This window comes from Cajanus cajan, chromosome 5 (genome assembly GCF_000230855.2).
Source record: "Cajanus cajan strain Asha chromosome 5, NIPB_CcT2T_4, whole genome shotgun sequence".
NCBI lineage: Eukaryota > Viridiplantae > Streptophyta > Magnoliopsida > Fabales > Fabaceae > Cajanus > Cajanus cajan.
The window spans coordinates 10,027,384-10,048,751 of NC_138521.1; the positions used below are offsets into that span (position 1 = coordinate 10,027,384).

Sequence of the window (21,368 nt, forward strand, 5' to 3'; positions counted from 1 at the left end):
TACAAATGAACAAAATTAATTATCAAAACCATTGGTAATGTTGTAACAAAAAATAATAATAATTAGAACGATCCATCAGTCCCGTAATTCATTATTATCAAAATTGTCTAACTACATAGAGAACCAAAATTTTCACCTTGAAGGTGCCTCAGGAACAGGAACCCTGAAACTGACTGCAATGAACCTGCAGACTGAGAAAGATGATTAGCATGAATGCTGCCCCACAGGCGATCTCATATTTAAGCAAAAAATAGTGGGCTTCAGTTCATTCCAGAAACAAAAAACTGTGATTTCTGGGAAAAGGAACAAATAAAATAGCTCTAACTTTTGTCAATGAGATAATACCTAATGATGAAGAAAAGTCTCCAATCCTCCATCTTAAATACAGACGGGAATCTGCAATATTTCGTGAAATTGAATGATTAGTCAGTCAAATCTGATTTGCACGATCAAAAGAAATCAAATTTCAAATATATCAAGTTAACTTCAGAAGATATAAAAATATGAAAGTGGAAGACCTACCAGAAACCTCCCAAAAGATAGTGAAGCTATTAAACTGAAGCTGATACACCAGGGCATTTTGTAATTGAATTTCAGATATGATCGAAATACCACATCTCTCGTGCCAAATTATTAGGTCTTCTTTATCCACAATAATTCCGCTAAATTTCATTAGTAACAACAAAGAACTGTGGATTAAGCAGTAGCTGTACAATCTTTACCAGAAGAGAAATTGATAGACTTGGGAGCATGACTTCCTCTAACTACACGGTTATGGATAACCTTGAATGACTGTGAGCCATTAGGTCGAGTCAGCAAACTTATTGGCATTCTCAGAGTCTGCTTTCGATTTCTTCTTCCTCGAATCAAAATGCTGAAGGTTTTCTCGCCATCCATGTTTGTTTCACTACTGCTAGAGTTGTCATTTGAACCAATGTTTTGATTTTGCTTGTTCCCAGCATTTTCAGTCCCTTGAAAATTCATATTACCATTTTCTTTTATACTTTCTGAACCAGCTCTTGCTGCTTCATCTTCACTTATCTCTGACGCTAAAGTTTTTACCACTTTATTGGAATCCTCAACATTATCAATGTCCTCAGGCAGAACTGAAGCTGAACTTGGACTTTCAGGACCATGACACAGAACTTGTGACTCTGAAATGGGATCAGGGATTGGTTCAACAATAGGCACCGGATGGGGAAATTCCACTGGATGACAACCAGGCCAAACAGCACTGGGACCAAATTTAGATATTGTGGGGTTCAAATTACATTGCCATGTAAAATGATTGGCATGAAAGGCACTGCTAGTGACTGGAAAGTTGCTAGGTGGTATTGATTGAGCTTGAGTATAAGGAGGATACATAAATGGCAATGGTTGCATCATGTTTGGTGTTGGTGGAGGTGATGGATATGCATGGTGAGGAGAGGAGCACATCTGGGTAACTGCAGGTAGCACAGTAGTAGGTCCAGGATGGACATTCATGTTTACTGGCCAGGGCCCAATTGCAGGAATTGCACTAGGCCCAGAAGGAAGAGTCATATTCATGGCAATTGGTGCACGTGCAATGGCAGGTGATGGGTTGAATGGAGCTGCAGATGCGGACAACTTTTTATACGGGATGCCCCCGGCATGACTCTGACTTGATGGTGATACATTGACCCTTAAGTCCTCACCAACCTGGGAAATGGGATTTGTATTATCACTAGATTCTAAACTGCCAGACGAATTACTTGCATCAAGTTCTTGTTTGTAAGAATCCACATGATCATGTACTGCATGAATCAAAATGCTGCTATCAACTGCTACTTGAGCCTCAACATGCCCCTCAGCACTCATACAATTATCTTGCTCAGTAACCATCAATTGAGTTTCCTCTTTCCCCTCAGTAGCAACTCCAGTATCATCCTGTGAATCATCTACAGAATCTGATAAAGAATCATTATTCTGCTCTTTAACCATATCATTTACCTCTGTCGGGGTTGGATCAACATTAACATTTCCATTAGCTTCAATATCTTCCTCTTCATGTTTGCCACCATCATGTTCACAGCTAACAGAAATCTCAGGATTGTAGACCTGCATTTTGGAGATTGTCCCTGGAGGAGCTAAGGCCACTTCTTTGTATGAAGGAGACTTTCCAAGACTAACTATAGAACTCTTAACTGGATTAATGTCAATTGGATCAGGTTCTGAAAGAGAACTGAACAGCTTGTCACCATTTTCTGACATCTCATTTGCACTAGTCTTGGAAGTTGAGGGCACGGACTTGACCCTGTATGTAACAGCTTTGACTACTTTCCTTCCAAATTTACTGCCTTGGGTGATGTTTACAGTATGATCATCTGTATTAACCCCATGGGAAATTGTCCGTTTCTTCAAGAAATAATACCTACTATTTGGATTAGCACTCCTAACAAAAGGAGATTCTGTGCCAACTTCCACATTCTTTTGATAACTATAAATTTTGCCAAGTGTTGCCCGTCTCTGCTTCAGTCTTCGGCCATATGAGCCAGCTGATCTTGGTCTTTGAACTGGTTGCCATCCATCCTCTCCTTCAGCATGTGCTTCAGACAAGATTTCATCATAAATTTGTGGCTTTTCATCTGATATTTGTTTTGAAATAGTATGTTCCAAATCAGGTCTGGAGTTGCTTTCCTGCTCAGAATCTGCACTACCTACTGGTACATGTAATTGTACCTCTTCATCTGAAGCCTCTTTTGGAATTTCTTTTGAAGACTCATCAGAACTTGACATGCCAATGTTCTGATAGGATGTTGCTCTCACCTGCCAAATATTAAAATATTAATTATACAAGTGTTTATGCATGTATGTAAATTTATACCAAAGAAGAGGTGGATGTATGCAAATATCGGCACAAGTAGCCTAGTTCCCACAATAATATAAAGACTAACAGTTCCAAGGCAAGAAAAAATTGCCTCCACTAGGTATATGACCCTCCAATTACTTCTTTTCCTTCTTATAAAAGACGATTAATTTTGAATTTATTCCATACTTGTTAGATGTTAGATTTTTTAACAGTTTGAAGAAAATATGAAAATAGAGAAGATGATTTAGTTGGACCTTTCAATGTCAAAATTTATATATGGGTACAACAGTTTTCTTGTTTTATCGAGGGTTAGTCCTTCATGATAGAAGTTAGCTAGATTTCTAACCATGCATTAACAAATTATTATATGTCTTGCATATTATTAATTCTTTGACTACTCTATTTGCCTTTGTCAACTCAAAACATACAGTTTTTTCTGTACATGGTTATTTTTCAAAAAACTGTGTAGCTGACCAGATTTACGATTAAAGATTATTGCTGCCCACATCCCACTGATCAAAACAAAACACAATGCTTAGAGAAGAGATCTTATGACCCAGATGACAAATACTTTGGTTCACTTGGTCTTACAGCTTAAGAATATTTCTCAATAATCAAGCCATAATAAAACACCCTTTAGAGGGGTTTGAGTTTCGTTAAACAAAGGCAACCAACTGTTCCACAATCAAATCCTGAAAATGCCCTAGTCAAACCCTTGTAGCTATATCAAAAGACATATATAAGCCATTGACGGTAATCAATAATCAGACAACTCTTTTATAAGTGTTTCCCCTAGATCTTAGAAGACTCAAAAACTAATGACTTGAACTTATCAAGACCAGTAAATCAGCAGCGTACCTTTGTTATCTGGGTTCTTCTCTTTGCAGCTGCATCTCTCCCTTTAGTATCATGATTAGGATTAATGTAGTCAAGCAAATCTGACACACTGAAAAATTCAATGAAAAGAAAAGGAAATCGTTACAAAAGATATCTGTAAATGAATGTTATGAATATTTCAATGTGTACAAACAAATCATTGTCTTTTTATAGAAATTACGCATACCGATAATATTTACAAGTCAATAGGATAATATTATTCTGTTTGGAATTTGGAAACAAGCTTAGATGTACTTTTGAAAGCTTCTCTACTAAAAATAAAGTACTGAAAATAACTTTATTTTTAGTAGAGAAATTCTTAAAAATACTTCTAACTTGTATCTGAACAAACACTATATCACTATACAAACAGAAAATTAGACACAAAATAGTTGGCTGTTTCAGGCACGTGACTCTATGGGTCAACCAGCAACACACAGATTGGATTTTGTTCTGTTGCAGTTTCTATGTCTCTACATTGTCCATGTCAATTTTCTTATGCTTCTAGCATTGTCACTTAGAAATGTGAAATGTCCATGATTGCAAGCAAAGTATAGAAAACAGTTCTTTATACGTCAGTAAAATTGAGCAGTTCTTACAAGTCGTAAGATTAATAACACCTAGACAATTTTATCAAAGACAGTCACCAACAGAACACCTCAAAGGATGTAACAACCACATATTACAATTTCTAATAGATAACTTAACCGAGTTTTTTCATTTAAGACACCAAATAAAATATGCATGGTTGAAGTACTTCGCAATGCAACAATTAGCCAATGAAGTATCAGACCCACATTGCCAAGATTAATTTTACCATACCTTAGATGGCCTTTACTAGCTATTGATGCATCAGGTTTTCTAGTACCATTTCGAGCAGCTTCTTGCTGTTCAAAAGCCTTGGACTCAAAATATTCAAGCCATGCTGCAGCATCCTGTCAAATTTATCAAAAAGCTATAGATTATGCAAACAGTTACTGTTGACAGCTGAAAATACTTTTATTTAATAGTAAATTTGGGTAGTTAAGGTTAAAATCAGGCTTACTTTGATTTGATTTTATTCTCTTTTATTATAGGAGATTTAGTTAGATGGGATCAATATCAGATTATTCAAATCTTATTTGATTGTCCTCTATTTTTTTCTCCTTATCTTATTGTTTCATTTATTTTGTAATCAGGGTGATTAGGATTTTTTCTAATAATCTTTGTGTATATAATCCCCTCATGTAATTCTGATTAATGTACAAAAATAAAGATCTTTTTCTTCTCTAAATTACATGGTATCAGAGCTTCGATTCTGATCCTATGTTTGCCTACCATGATTTCCGCAAATTCTAGATGCATTGAAGCTGCATCATCATCATTTGTAGCCTCAAATGGAGAAAACATGAGGCAAGAGGGCGACTCTGAGTCACTTCTTTTCACTCAGGAATAATTGGAGCACTTGTATATCTTTTCATCTAAAATATCAATTAAGCCATCCTCTTCTCTAGCCCAAAAAGGTATTTCCTTTTCTAATGCCCTTATCAGCACCAAACAAAATTCTAAAGCTCCATGGATCATTGATTCAAGGGCTATTGGCCATATGACAAATTGTTCTCCACATATAGCCCTAGTGTAGGTCATAAAAAGATTAGAATTGCAAATGGTATCATAGCTATCTAGATCCATTCTAAAAAAGGGGTCACCCACCATTGTTACATGCACCAAGTCCAATAGAGTTGGGCGTGAGGAGGTGTGTTGGAAAAACCCATGTCCCACCGATCCTAGACCATTAAAAAAGATCATCTACCATTTATCTACATATCAAGCCTAATAGTGTTCGATGTGAGGATGTGTATTGGAAAAAAGATGGTTGGTCACATTTATAGATGATCATACAAGATTAACATGGGTTTACTTGATGAAAACAAAATCTGACATTGAGAACATTTTCAAAAAAATTTCCATATTATACAAACTCAATTTCCTGAAAAGATCAAACTATTTCATAGTAATAATGGAAGGGAGTATTTTAATAAACACCTAAATGATTCTTTTCTTGAAAATTTATTCTTCAAAGCTCTTGTGTAGATACTCCACAATAAAATGGAGTGGCTAAAAGGAAAAATAAGCACATACTTGAAATTGCTCGAGCTTTATTATTTCAAAGTATGGCACCAAAATATCTTTGGGGTGAAGCAATCTAAATTGGAACATTTTTTATCAATAGTATGCCTGGCAAAGTTTTGAACTTCAAAACTCCTTTTGATGTTTTCACAACTTTTCCAAATAATAGACTCATGAGCCAAATCAAAGTAAACTTGAAAAAGTAAACTTGAGCCAAATCTAAGTTGGGTATTTATTCCCAAGAATTTTTTCATGTACTACTTTTATGCATACTCATGAGCCAAATCAAAGTAAACTTGAACCTGGAACAAAAAAGTATGTGTATTGGCTATGCTCCCAACCAAAAAGGATATAGATGCTTTGATCCTATTTCCAAGAAAACATTTGTTCCTATGGATGTTACTTTTTTTTAAAAAGACTCCTTTTTCCAAAATCATCTTCAGGGGAGAGAAAAAAGGAAGATGCTATCCAATATTTTTAAACCTCAGATTTTCCGATCTTACAAACTTTACAAAATTCAGATTCATTAACTTTTGATTCCATACATAATGAAGGAAGTTTAGAAGCTCAAAACAAGGGTGAACAATGTCGGCATAATAAATACGGCATTTTAGAAACTATTTCAGAAACTGAAATTTCAAATTTACAAGTTGTGCCAAGTTCTGAAATGATTGAAACTAAACAAAATGAGATAGTTGCAATGGGTAATAAGGGTGTAGAACCCTTTGATCTTATCTATTCTAGAAAGAAAAAACCTCAAAGAATAGAGCCAAATGATCCTCAAGACTGCCATGAATCCAATGAATCATCAGGTAACAATTTTTCTAATTTTGTCCAAACCGTTCAAACTATAGTTGACTCTGTCCTTGATGATTTTGACCTTCCTATTGCTATTAGAAAGGGTATTAGATCATGTACAAAACATCCTATCTCAAATTTTGTCTCTTATGAAAAGTTATCCCCCTCATTTCAGGCTTTTACTTCACAACTGACCAAAACAGAAATTCCGAAAGATATACAGGCTGCTCTGAGGGTTTCTAAATGGAAGGAAGCTGTCTTGGAGGAGATGAAATCCCTAGAGAAGAATCAGACTTGGAAAAAAGCGGACTTGCTTAGAGGAAAGAAAATTGTTGGGTGTAAATGGGTGTTTACCATCAAGTATAAGGCAGATGGATCTATTGAGAGATACAAAGTCAGGTTAGTTGCTAAAGGCTTTACTCAAACTTATGTGTTGATTACTAAGAAACCTTTGCTCTTGTTTCCAAGTTAAACACCATCAGAGTTCTTTTGTCATTAGCTGCAAAGTTAGATTGGTCATTGCAACAACTAGATATAAATAATGCATTTTTAAATGGGGATTTAGAAAAGTTTATATGAATGCGCCTCCAGGTTTTGAATCACATTCTAATCAAAAAGTATGTAGGCTTCAAAAGTCTCTCTATGGATTGAAATAGTCACCTAGAGCTTGGTTTGAAAAATTTGCCTAGTTTTTTAAGAAGCAAAGATTTGTTTAGTGCCAAAACGAACATACAATGTTTGCGAAACATTCTTTAGCAGGAAAAATGGTGGTTTTAAATGAAATAAATAAGTTGAAAGCTTCTCTTGCAACTTAGTTTGAGATTAAAGACCTTGAACCATTAAAATATTTTTTGGGGATGGAGGTAGCAAGATCAAAGAAAGGAATTGTTGTGTCATAGAGAAAGTATATTTTAGATCTTAAAGAAACGAGGATTATGGGTTGCAAGCCACTGAAACTCCTATAGATCCTAATAAAAAACTTGGAAGTGAAGAGGAAGGTGATCCAACAGATACAGCTTGGTACCAAATAGTAGTGGGAAGATTGATTTATCTTTCTCATACCCCACCTGACATAGCCTTTGCATAAGTTTAGTGAGTTAATTCATGCACTCACCACATGAAGAACACCTTGAGGAAGTTTATAGGATCTTGAGGTATTTAAAAAGTGCTCCAGGAAGAACACCACATGCTATTTTTTAAGAAAACTGGGCAGCAAGGAATAAAAGTGTTTGCTGACGCAGACTGGGCTGGATCCATTACTGATTGAAAGTCAACATCTGGCTAGTAGTGCAAAGGCTGAATATAGGGCAATGGCACAAGGAGTTTGTGAAATTTTATGGATTAAAAGAATTCTAGAAGAGTTGCCATTTCCTATGACTCTACTCATGAAGTTGTATTGTGACAACTAAGTATCAATTAGTAGTTCCCAAAATGTAGTTCAACATGATCGAACAAAGCATATAGAAATTGACAGACATTTTATAAAAGAGAAGGTGGATGTAAGCCAAATTTGCATGCCATTTGTTCCTTCTTCAGAGCACAGCAAGTGGCAGACATTTTTACAAAAGGACTGTATAATAGACCTAATTTTGAATTCTTTGTCAGCAAGTTGGGCATGTTAGATAGCTACACACCAACTTGAAGGGGGTGTTGACAGCTGAATATACTTTTATTTAATTGTAAATTTGGGTAGTTAAGATCAAAATCAGGCTTACTATAATTTGATTTTATTCTCTTTTATTATAAGATATTTAGTTAGAAGGGATCAATATCAGATTATTGGAATCTGATTCGATTCTCCTTTATTTTCTTCTCCTTATCTTTACATTTATTTTGTAATCATGGTGATTAGGATTTCTTCTAATCATCGCTATCTATATAATTCCCTCATGTAATTCTGATCAATGTATAAAAATAAAGATCTTTTTTTCCTCTAAATTACAATTACAATTCGTCAATTACTCATTCATTTTTTAAGAAAAAGAGAAATTGAGATTATTAAGAACACAGATCACCATTCTACATAACCATAACAAGTTAAAAGCACGTAAACCGTGTTCGACAACATCTTGTGAGACTTCAATCTACCAACTATATTACTTACATTTACAAAGTTGTGTTATATTATATCTTTACTGCCTTATATTCAAAACCAATGAGTGTTTTCAGCACAAAGAACGCACTTAAATGTGACGGTATACCTGTGTGCGCAAGTCATCGGGGCCAAGTTTTGCCCGCAGAATTTGCAAAGTTGTTTGCTCATGCTGCACACTCAATGGATATGCTTCCATCAATGAGAGTGCTATAGCTATTGCATGATAACTTGCAGCTGTCTGCAGAGGATCAACATCCAAGAAAGATTCAAGTGTTATAACACAGATGAGAAGATTCATTAAACAAATAATACAACCCATAGGTTATCATTATGTAACTTCTTAGGATCTGATTCTGAGCTTTTTTAAAATTCAAAACATTAAAATAATTATGACAAGAAGAAGTGAAGAACTGAATTTATCATCCTTTAATATAAAGCAAAATAAACACTTTTTATCCATCTATTTAACAAAAATTTAAAATTATCTACCATCTAACATCACTATTTATTTTTTATACCAAAGTTGTAGCACACTAATTCATATGGATCCCACTGTTGACAATTTCTTGTTATGGAACATTCAAAAGATAATCTTTGTGCAACATTATATAAAAAGAATCACATAAAATAAACAAACTTCATAATTTGGCAAAATCAGAAATAAAATGAATAAAATAAACCTGAATATGATCTGCACCAAGTAATCTTTGGTTACACTTTAAAGCTTTGTGAAGATATCTGAGAGCAACATGCACATTTCCCAGGCCTTCTTCCATCATAGCCACATTAATGTAAGTGGCAGCAGTGTTTGGATGAGATGGGCCACATGTTAGATGCAGAAGATATAAAGCACGCTTCACATATCTGATTGTAGATCCAAGTAATAAAAGGCTAAATTAGAAGAAAATTTAAAATTAACTAATTAATATTTCAAAACCTATCTTTACACATTTGATCAATACATAAATTTCTGTTAAGGAGGAAAAAGAAACCTAGAACAGAAATTTGTAAACTTCCTCTCTTGATAAATTCTTCACTTTCAAATTAAAAAATTAAGCAAGTATCACTAATATATTAATTCAAAAAGCAAATTAAACTTTAAAAACTCATGAAAAGTTATACTTCACTATGCACAAGAACAAAACATACTTCAGAGCCAGCTCTGTGTGTTGAAGTCTGTAGTAGAAAACAGCTAGATCCCCATAGCTCTTCATGGTATCAGGATGATCCAGACCTAACTCTCTCTCGTTGATATCCAAAGCTTTTTGTTGATAAATTGTAGCCTGTAATTTAAGTAAACAACGAGATGAATTGAAATCAAATCCTGAAACTTCACTAAATTAAAAAGAGACTAGATAGTTTGGAATAGGTGCAAATAAACAAGGGCTGTAGCTGAAATATTTAATTAAAATCCTTATCGCATAAAACAATAACAAACAAGCCTTATCCCAGTAGATGGGGCCAGTTACATGGACCAATCTGAGAACTTAGGAACCTTCAGAGGAATTGACTGTTGGACACTATTAAAAACCAAATTTTCAATGAATCCATTTTGAGCCAAGTCATTTTTAAAGGTTGCACCAGAAGTTTGCTCTCGATTTTACTCTTCCTATACTTTTAATTGGACTATCTTCCATTTGATAAAATATCATCAGCATATCAATTTTTTTATGAATATAATTATGCGGATATTGGTTTCTGATGATATAATTTCCACCAATAACAAAACATAAATGAGACAACTAAGACCTGATTGAAGTCTCCAGTATGATATAAAACTACAGCAAGGAGGCTATATGCTCCCGCTGTCATCCGATGGTAGGGACCACAAACTGCTACCAGCTTAGCAAGAGCCTGTCACCAACGAATTATAGCAGATATCACACAACAATTCTGAAATGAAAGAGGTATTGACTGTTGAAAAACCTTGCCAACAGTTTGAAGATTTCCAAACAAAGGGTTCTGGATGCAGATACCTTTGTGCCATAGGTAACTGCGTCCTCAAGCTTTCCCTTGTCTAAAGCGGTTTTGGATGACTCTAGGAGCTGCCTTCCATCTGCAGATGAGCATGCTGCTTGCTGCAAAGTATGAGCAGGAGCACGTATAAAGTTTGGAACTATTCAGTCAACTTCAAAGAAATATGCGAGAAAACCTATAATTGACATGTCTTGTTTGTTACCTTGTGAACAGGCACCAAGCTGACAATATCAAATTTGCGGAAGGGAATTGGAGAATCCATATCAAAATCCCTTGGAACAAGCTCAATTCCCACCTAACACACAAAGCGATGATAAGAAACAAACTGTCAATGATCATCATAATAAATCCAGTAGTACTCAAGTAGATCTTTCTTGTGTATCTATATGTACCAGTATGCAAATATATTGGGAATAACGTCAAATACATATTGTACAAGAAAATATAAATATTTCGAAATAAGAAAAACAAGGACATAAAACATATTAGATGTTCACAAAAATTTCAATATGAAATTTATTGCAGTTGAAGTGAGAGAGAAGGAAAGGAGTTTGCTGAATTTAAGACAAGAGTCATATGAACCACTTCAGACAAGAAGATGAATCCACTTCATATGAACCACTTGTTGAATTTAAAACATATTAGATGTTCACAAAAATTTAGATATGACATTTATTGCAATTGAATTGAGAGAGAAGGAAAGGAGTTTGCTGAATTTAAGAAAAGTCATATGAACCACTTCATATGAGAAGATGAATCCAATTATGTTGATAAGGTCACCTAGGTTAGGTAGCTTATGAGTAATTGAGTATGTAAAATTCTCGACCACCATATAACTACTTGAGCCTACTTTACTTCCATAGATGTGAATAGTGACAATATTCAAGCAGAAAATTCAGTTAATAAAAAGTAAGGGTAGTAAATTCCTAGAAAATAGGAATTAGAAAATATACAAATGCATGACTCTATAACGACACAATATATAATGCAAGAGCAAGATACAACAGGAACTTTGGATTTTATTGACTACTTCCAGACTCCATTACCTTGTGACACAATCCACGTAAAATTGCAAATTTCCTCACATCTTTGTAATTCAACTTGTTAATATCCCAATCAAACCGCTTCTTCAGAAATAACTCTAGCCATTTCCACACCAAGGGGTGAACTTCATGTGATTTATCTGATTCTCTATTTTCAGGAACACCAAGCAGCACATTCAATGCACCAGCAATTGATAAAGCCATTTTGTCCATGTCAACAGCAGAAATTACTGCCCGCAGGATGTGCTTAAAAGCTCGAACTATCATCTCATGAATACAAAGTGATTGCACATGTGAAAGCTTTTCTGAAAGCTTGACCTGCAAAGAAAAATTAAAGGCAAATATCAGACAACATGAAAAATATTACATAAATGATTCTAAACCTAAGGCAAAACCCTCTCAACCTTCTAAAAAGATGTGTGGCAGATTTGAAGAGTAAAAAGCAGAAACTTCAAATAGAAAGAGAAAGCTATCTAACTTGTTAAAAAATGACTGACCAACACACATTGTCTCTTAGAGTCATATTTTCAGAGCTAGTAATACTATGAAAGAGATATTGATGAAACACTAACAACTGAATTTCATGAATTCAGACTGTGGAATAAGTTAGGGAAAGGAACAAAAAAATTCAACAAAAGGATAATTAGGACACAAAACATGGCTTCCTAGTAAAGATGTTTACAGCTTAATAAAGTGAATAAGTTTAAAGCACTGACAACATGTCCAAGAGAACGCATTTGTAGACCCCTAGTATGCATAAAATCAGTTAGAGTGCGTCCATCAACTGGTGAGAGTTCCAATGAGCCAAAATCTGCTACCTGTATTCCACAATTAAGACTACAATAATCACCAGTGTCATATTAACTAAAAAGCCTTGCAAACAATCAACCAAATAAAATTCTATCCTCACCAATTTTGGGAGAGCAACATCTGTGTAATATTTTCGAGATAACTCGATCAAATCATGCATAGACTGTCAATGACAAGAGATGATTTGGTTCAGACACTTGTTATAAAACTTGAAAATACTTGTTACACTTAGAATGCTTACCTTGCAGTGAAGTCCAGTTCCTGATTCTTTTAATCGGTTAAAAGCTTCCTCAGATAACATCCTTTTCAGAACAAGCTCATTCTCAGCTTCTGTAGTTTCATGTTGGGATTCAAGGGAGGGCAACGGAGGGCTTTCAGCCTCCCGATTAAATTTTGAATATTCAGATGCATAATTTGTATTGCTTGAATCAGACTTCTTTTTAAAATTCTTCAGGGCTTTAAGGGGTTTCCCAAGACCCTCGACCTTCATTTCATTCTTAGCCTTCTCCAAAGATGGCTTCTTATCTTTTTCTGTATTATTTTGGTCTTGCAAATGTTGTATCCAGCAGGCTCCAAGTTCCCATCTTACAAAATAGTCCATACCTGGTTCTTCTTTCTCAAGCTTGGCAATACCTTCTTTAATCAGCTTCTCCACAAAAGCATGTGAAGCGCCAAGCTCTTCATTCCCACACGTTTGTATCTGAGTCATTGGTTTATTGTTTTCTGATGGAGTTGTGTTGTGAAGAAGTAATCTCAGACTGCAAGCCACAGTGACGAATAAGAATTTGATCAATCATTTGAAGTTGAAACAGCAGCTATAATAATAATAATAATAATAATAATAATAAATAAATAAATAAATAAAAACCTAAAAACAAATTTAAAATAAAAAATTAACTTGGAAAGAAAACCATAAAAGCTAGAACCAAAACTTAAGTGATGAAAATCTTCTAGGAGTACAACCCACACTAACAAAATAAAAATAAAAAAATAAATAAAATATATATCTAAAAACAATGCAAGATCAAAACTGCATCAAGAGAAACAAAGATATTACCAATAAAAATTCTTATTAAGAAACAATGCTAAAACTATGGTGAGATTTCATTCAGAAACATTATTGTCACTCATGTTGTAGATCAAGCTAATAAAAGTTGCAATACCATAAAAGGAGAGTGAGAGAGGGAAGGAGAGAGCATATATGAGTATTATGCAAAATTGAAAACTAGTGAAAGTGTGTAACGTGGAAGGGTTCAGGAACCTGTTAATATTGAGAGCATTGGCACCACCCTCTGGCTGATCAAACAACTCAATATTTTGTTGAGATGGAGAGTCAACTCTTTCATTAACTCTGCCCTCAACTTTCACAACAACCACATAACCGCAATATCTTACATTAATGACACCTAAAGTGGTAATATCCTGCACATAAAATGCATTTATCACTTACATGAAAGGAAAAGAACCGGCTCTTAACCTAATCTTATCTATAAAAAACTATCATACATGGGCAGCAGTATTTTCATCAGCAGTGATTCCTTTCAGTAGATTTCGTTCTAGTAGGTCCTCTTGATTTACTCCAGTAGCTTCAACTCCATCAATTTTAGTATCCATCTTACAGCTTGCAACAGAACCATCTTTCAAGACGTTGATACTCAAATCACCTACTCTCTCAGTGTAAATAACATTATTTTCTACAACTGAGAAGCTAAAATTGGGCTCTTCCATAACATGTTTAACGGCCCTTATTGCTCTGAAAATTGCAACATCAACAAACAGGCTGTGCAGAAGAAATGCTTTTCTATCACGAATTTGTCTTTCTTCTGCTGTCTTGCAAGGCATAGACGCAATATATGAAAACTCATTGGCCCAAGGAATCAAATCATACTTTCCATCTCTTCCAAGACCGCCACCATTCCCTCCCCATGTTTCATCCTCCACGGGAAGAGGAGGAAAAGATAAGGGTGATTGTGCTGCAACAGGAGGAACAAGCCACGTGTTGGCTCTGAATCCATATGGAAGATTCCCAAACTGAAGACAAGAAAATATGAGCAGACAGCACAAATAAATACAATGTTGATGAAAAATGACAATGAACAAGATATACATGGACCTGCAGAAGTCAAACATGTTCTATGGTTCTGTTTGTTAGTTATTGCGAATTTTGTGCAACGAATAAAAAATGAAGACAAACCAAAAGGTTTTCCAATACCTTGTTTCGGTCTGAAAATGCCTTCAAGAGATCATCGAAAGCCTGAAAATTAAGAACAAAATTGTAAATTTTATCGAGTTATGACTAACTCGCATTAAGGTTTAAATACTCCTATAACCTTAATATTTTAGTCCATACAATTAAAAAACGTTATACTTTAGTCTCTTACATATCATTTTTGTTTTTTTTAATCCGTATTGTCTATTTCTATAGAGACTAAAAGGAAAATTTCATAAAACTAAATAAATTAAAATAAATAAATAAATAAAAATGGTATCTAAAAAAACTAAAATAAAATGTTTTTAATTATAAAAACTAAAAAATAAATTTCATGTAATTATAGAAACCAAAAAATATTTGAACCTCACATTAAACATAAAGTACCATCAATAAGAATGTTGGCAAACAAAATAGATTTAGCCAAGAAAAACCATACCAAACTAATAATTATTTAAAAAGTCAATAATAAATTATGTATCATCTAATTATATTAACATAATAATAAGAAGCTAATGGTGACATATAACTGCTTCAAAATAACCTAACCAGGTTCATTCAAACACTGCGTTTGTTAAACCCCTTTCTTCCATCTTTGGAAACAAAAATCTAAAAGAATGTACATAAGTAAATTATCTTTAAACAGTTTTTTTTAATTTCATGAAGCAATTGGGAAGTGCTTGCATGTATCATTTTTAGTTCAACTTTATAAACACACACAAGAGAAAGGTGCCGAACTACAACAGTGTAACTTTTATTAATTATTATTTACGTCAATAACTTTATATTAAAGGTAAATTTTATCGATCCATCCGTAAAATTATAACTTTATATTACATTGAATGTATATGTCAAATTTTGTTAAAATTAAACAACAATAAAAAAGTAATTAAACCAGTGATTTAAAAACCGGACCGAACCGGCCGGTCGGACCGGTTGGACCGGGAACCGATAGTCCAGCCGGTCCGAATCTTAAGTTGGATCGGTTATGCAGTCGACCCGTTTTAAACCGGATTGAACCGGTCAATTTTCTGGTTCAACCGGTGAACCGGTGGGTCAAACCGGTTCAACCACTTTTTTTTTTTTTTTAATTTTTTTAAGGGACCATAAACCACAAAAATAATAATTAAAATTGAATCTCTTAATGGAAAAGCAAGGAGTCTTATTAAATATAACAATGACTACTTGTTCTAATATATTTGTTTGCAATATATACAACTTAAATAACTTTTATAGTATATTATTAATTTTAAATTATATATTTAATAATATAATATCTATGTAAATATTACATATATTATTTTGTGATATTAATTGCTAGCATATTATATATGTACATATTATTTATATTTTTAATTTGTATTAATATACCGTTTAACATGTAATTTTTTATGTATTTTTTTACAAAATAAAAATAAAAATAATTTTAAATAAGATAGAAAAATTGAAATTTAAAATAAGATATGAATTTATTAAAATTTATAAGTATAAAATATATTTAATATGAATATTTTTTTAAAAAAATAAATAAAAATCGAGTTATGCGGTTCAACTAATGACCCACTGGTTCAACCTTTGACTCACTGATCCAGTACCTTAACCGGTTCGATGACCGGTCCGGTTTTTAAAACTATGAATTAAACTATTCATATTTTAGTATATTTTCAAAAGTCTACATCACATCAATTTCAATCTAGAAACATTATTATTACAAAATAAATAATATTTATATATTATTAGTATAATCATATAATTGATAATTTAATATTAATAAAATTATTAATATATTTATACATAAATTACTATTGATAATATTTCTACTTAAAATGTTCACGGTTTAAATTGTTTTAAACATTATTCTATTCAAAATCATCAAACTTGGCTCAAATAAAAAAATAACAAATTTTATCATCTTTACATTTTAATCTCATAGCATATAAAATCATTTAAATATTATCAAGAATTTATTAAAATTTTTACTTTTAAAATTATTTAATGTTTCTAATTAATTATAAACCATGAAATATTTAAATAGAAAATGAAATTTCAAGATATCTTAATTAAATAAATAAATAAAATGAAGAAACCAAATTTATCTGATACTAAAAATAAATAAAATAATTAGGTTTAAAAAATTAAAATAACATATTATCTATACTATAAATATCAAAAGTCTAATTAAATATATTGTTTAGAGTTTAATAGGGACCGGTATTGTAGCCTATACAATGTACATACATGTTTATTATATATAATTAAAATTTATGTATAAATAAAAACTATGTTTGAATATATAAATTTCATAATTTAAATTTATAATAAATTATATAAAAATAAATACTATGTTTGAATATATAAATTATATTTAAAATTTATTTTAATAGATATTTTTAGATAAATATATTATATTTTAAATTTTTTATAAATAATTTATATTATAATACAAAATTATTTTTATTTATTAATAATTTATTTTAAAATATTAATATTTTAATTCATAAATAATTATAATAAATAAAAATTGAATTAGATAAGAAGTTAAAAAAAATTCCTATAAACCTTCTCATCAAAGAAATTTTTTTTAAAATACTTTCACACAAGATATAATTATATTTAATATATTGGGATTGATGTACCACAATAATTTTATCATTATATACTCATTAGAAATTGTCTTTTGTATAACTTGAAAGATAATTGTCATAAAATCACAAACTTACCATACATCGCAACCGTTTTTAATATTTACATATTATTTTGTAAACATCAAATTATATGAGAAAATAAGATGTACACTAATAATATAAAATATTTTTATGCTGCCATCATATTATAAATCATAATGTATGATTAGTTTGTTTATTTAATAATGTTAACTATTTTTACACATAGTAAAGTGTTTTTACACAAGTCATACCAAACACAATTTTTTTAATTGATTAGTAGTATAAAATCTTTTATATTAACAATATATGTATATTAAAATCATTATATATTTGAGTTTAATGATAATACATGTTAATATAAAAATTGACAATATCGACCACCGATTAAAAAACTTGCAATTATATTTTTTTTTTAGAGGAAACTTACAATTTTATATATATATATATATATATATATATATATATATTATATATAAGCTTAAAATAATTAAAACACGTTAAAAAAAAAAAGTAAAGTAAAGTGGAGAACTAACCTTATCAAAGGCCCTGCTAAGCTGTCTCAACAAATCAACCAGATTATGGCACAGAATCCGCTGCTTCCCAACGCTGTAAAACCCCTTTCTGCAAGCTTCAACGTGCACCACTCTCCCGTTACACACCTTCACCTGCGCCACAACACACGCGCATTTCGTTTCATCAATTTCCCTTCCACAAACAAAATTCATTTCAAACACAAACAAAATCCTCACATCCAGCGAGAACAGGTAATCTGCCTCCGATATCTCCTCCACGCGCCGCCTCGAACTCTTCTTCACATCTGCATGCATCGATTCACACACACACCATCACCGAAACACGCAAATGCAATTTCACGGAGGAAAGTGTGAAAGAGAGAGTAATTAATACACTGGATAGGCGCAGTGAGGTGTGCGAGAGAGAAAAACTCGTAGAAACTCTCCAGCTTAGGGCACGAGTGGCTTATCTCGCCGTCCAAATCCGCCGCCGCTGCATCTTTCGCCGATTGCTTCGCCGGCGGCGCTTCAGACTTCCCGGACTTTGGGTCGGTTCCGGCCGCACACTTCGGCGTCGGCGGCGACGACGGACCGAAGCTCGTGGTGCAGGCGACGATGTCGAGGAGTCTTCGCACGTGCGCCACTGCTTGCTCTTCATCGTAATCCTCTGCGTGAGAAAATTTTACAAGCCGAAGATGAGGAACAATATTACCGCAACGAAACGACGTCGTAGTTCATAGCTCTTCTACTTTTTCGTTGAAATAGAAAAAGAACGATAATAATAACCGTGGTAAATTAAATAGTATTAATTAATAATGATATACCTTCAATTAAAGTGAGGACGCAGGGCTTCAGTGCGGACACGTCCACCGTGTCCTTCAGACGGGGCCCTCTTACCTGTATTGGTAGAAAAAGCGCTTGATTAGGAAAATATAAATTCAAGAAGTGTACTATGTAACAATTCTTCGTGGTTGTTAAATCAGACTCAACTATGCGGGTATCACATTGAAATTGTTTTTTTTTAGTGGTAATAATTAGTACGAAATATTCACATCATCCAAAATAGTAATTAATTTTTATTAATAACATGAGTATTCTTCTCCTAATTTAGTTAGTCATATATTAGGAATTTAAATGTTTTTTAAAAAATTATTTTAAATATAACTTTTAAAGTAATTATTATAAAATTTATAGTTTTAATTATAATTTAATTTTCAAATTGAATGGCCAAGGAAATTGCTTCGATTAGTGAAATATCGAATAAATTTTCAAATTATTATTTAGTATTTTTATTTTTCTTAAAAATTCATATATATATATTTTTATTATTTTACATGAATTATGTTTCTGATTCTATTCAATTCCGTGACAGTGTTACATTACGCAATTCAATCTTATCGTATAAAAATCCTACCTTTTTTCTAAAATTATCTATCCATAATTCAGGATTTTATTTTTGATAACTAATCGGGATTTGTTTTATACCTCTGGAATAAAGTTATCATTCATATTATATTTTTATGAGGTGGATATTCATTTGTTGAATTTTGGATTGAATTTGTCACCTAATAAACCAAACATACCGAAGTCATTTTTGTCTGTATGTTCTTGAGAAGACGATGTTAGGTTTCTTTTGGGTACATGTGTTAAGAGAAATCAAACATGTTGACATTAATACCGCAGCGTGTTTTGCTTTATTACCCAAAATGGCTTGGGAATTGGGATTCAAAGCGCGGTAAGTGACCACATAACATATCTATAGTTCCATACGAATAAATCCACCAAAACAAAAGTTTCATATAGGTACAATAACTAGTTGAAAACTCGAAATTAAAATAATAATTTAAAATTATTAGTTATTAAATTTACCTCATGCGACAGGGAAAAATTTGTGATATAACACGTCTCCATATTCACCGATAAAAGCCGACGAACATCTATTATTCTGTCTGTTGATATTCCCTGCTTCAAAATATTTGTATTTTGCATCAATATATGTGATAAAGAAAAATAACAATAAAGTGGTGAAAGCTACATAAGAGATTTTGGAAATATAGAAAGAGAATAAAGTTGAAAGCATATCGAAGTTTTCTTATATTCAAACTATACGTAAGAGGATTAGATTTCAAGCAGGTTTTGTTGTTGGTATCCTGAAAATCGAGTCCACTATATTTTGTCAAGATGGTAAAATGGCGTTTCAAAGCCAGACACTTGTATTCATGGAGCATGGACATTATGCAACAAGCACACACCACTACATGTGAAACAAAAAATTAAATCAAAGCATTAACGAGAAGCTCGTTTAGAAATCAGAGTTTTGTTGCTTGTTAGGTCACACAACTTACAGAGTGAATAATGGCAACTTGAAACAGTAGGTAAAGACAGATAATAAGAATTTTCAAATGGAAAAGTGAGCTAATGGTTGGTCGGCACTGATATTTAATCCTATAATAATAATAATAAATAAATAAATAATCCACGAGGTTAATATAAAGTTCATTGGAACAATCAAGCAAAAGATACCATACCAAATCGAACACAAGGTTGTTGTCAATAACTAGTCAATGCACAAAAAAATAAGCAACAACAAGACTTGTAAATTATCACTTCTTTTTCAATCTCAACCCACCTTGAGAACATGAGTTTCATCGAGGAGCTTCACAGTGATATCTATGACAACAGGAAGAACTGCAAAGGTATCAGAAAATGAAATCAAGTTACACCTGTCCTGTTTCAACAAGCTCTTAGATAAATTTTTCTATAAACAGTTACAAGAACATAAGAAAATAAAAAGATAAAATGAATTGGATTTTGTTCGTAAGTTACTTATATAATTCAGATAAGCTAAAGTTGAGGATTAAGTTATTATAAGAATGATTGAGATATAGAATTTGGTTACCTTTTTCTTCCTTCTTTTTCTTGTCTCCCTTGGGCTTTCCGCGAGTGTTTCTTGGTGCCATTTGGGGTCCTTTGAAATGGAAAAGAATCGAAGTTCGCACAAGTTAGGGGATTGATACATAGAGTACAAGTAGAAGGAAGCATTGAGTGAGTGGAAAGAAAAATACAATAGTGGTGCATAGCATAGCATAGCATAGGTGTGAATGGAATAGAGAAGAGAGCAGAGGAATTACCAAAGGAAATATAGGAGTTGGATAAGATGAGGGAAAGTGAAAATGAAGGGGTTATGCTGAGTTGAGGGAGGGGAATGAAAGCATGAGTAAAATTGATAGAGGAAGAGAAGTGGCAGAGATAATATAGATGGGAGGTTTGTATGATAAGGAAGGAAGGGCTGAGATTCAACGGTCAGAATCATAAATTGGCATTTTATGGCAGCTTGCTTATACAGCTTAATTATCATTTTTTTTTTTTAAATTATTTTTATTTTAAAATTTAATTCTCTGAATAATCTCGTGTTGCATTATGTGATCCAGTAGCTGCACCAT

General features: G+C 32.7%; 1 protein-coding gene across 2 annotated transcripts; it reads right to left on the reverse strand.

Moving 5' to 3' along the window:
* On the reverse strand, nt 1-21,210 carry LOC109807776 (Tetratricopeptide repeat (TPR)-like superfamily protein). 2 transcript variants are annotated; one of them, XM_020370398.3, is made up of 26 exons: nt 21,057-21,210; nt 20,825-20,893; nt 20,555-20,613; nt 19,795-19,887; nt 18,750-18,822; nt 18,320-18,592; nt 18,163-18,230; nt 17,947-18,078; nt 14,751-14,792; nt 14,045-14,569; nt 13,800-13,960; nt 12,780-13,296; nt 12,639-12,701; nt 12,445-12,546; nt 11,732-12,046; nt 10,888-10,980; nt 10,685-10,786; nt 10,458-10,562; nt 9,858-9,991; nt 9,389-9,572; nt 8,815-8,946; nt 4,529-4,641; nt 3,689-3,776; nt 523-2,787; nt 346-396; nt 1-184 (listed from the first exon to the last, which is right to left on the reverse strand). In XM_020370398.3, the coding sequence occupies exons 2-24, from the start codon at nt 20,883-20,885 to the stop codon at nt 697-699; spliced, it is 5,526 nt and encodes a 1,841-aa protein (XP_020225987.1). In that variant the 5' UTR covers nt 20,886-20,893; nt 21,057-21,210; the 3' UTR covers nt 1-184; nt 346-396; nt 523-696. The 2 variants fall into 2 exon arrangements, with proteins under 2 accessions (XP_020225987.1, XP_020225986.1); XM_020370397.3 differs by having other exon boundaries at nt 1-191.
* Between the last annotated feature and the right edge of the window lie 158 nt (nt 21,211-21,368).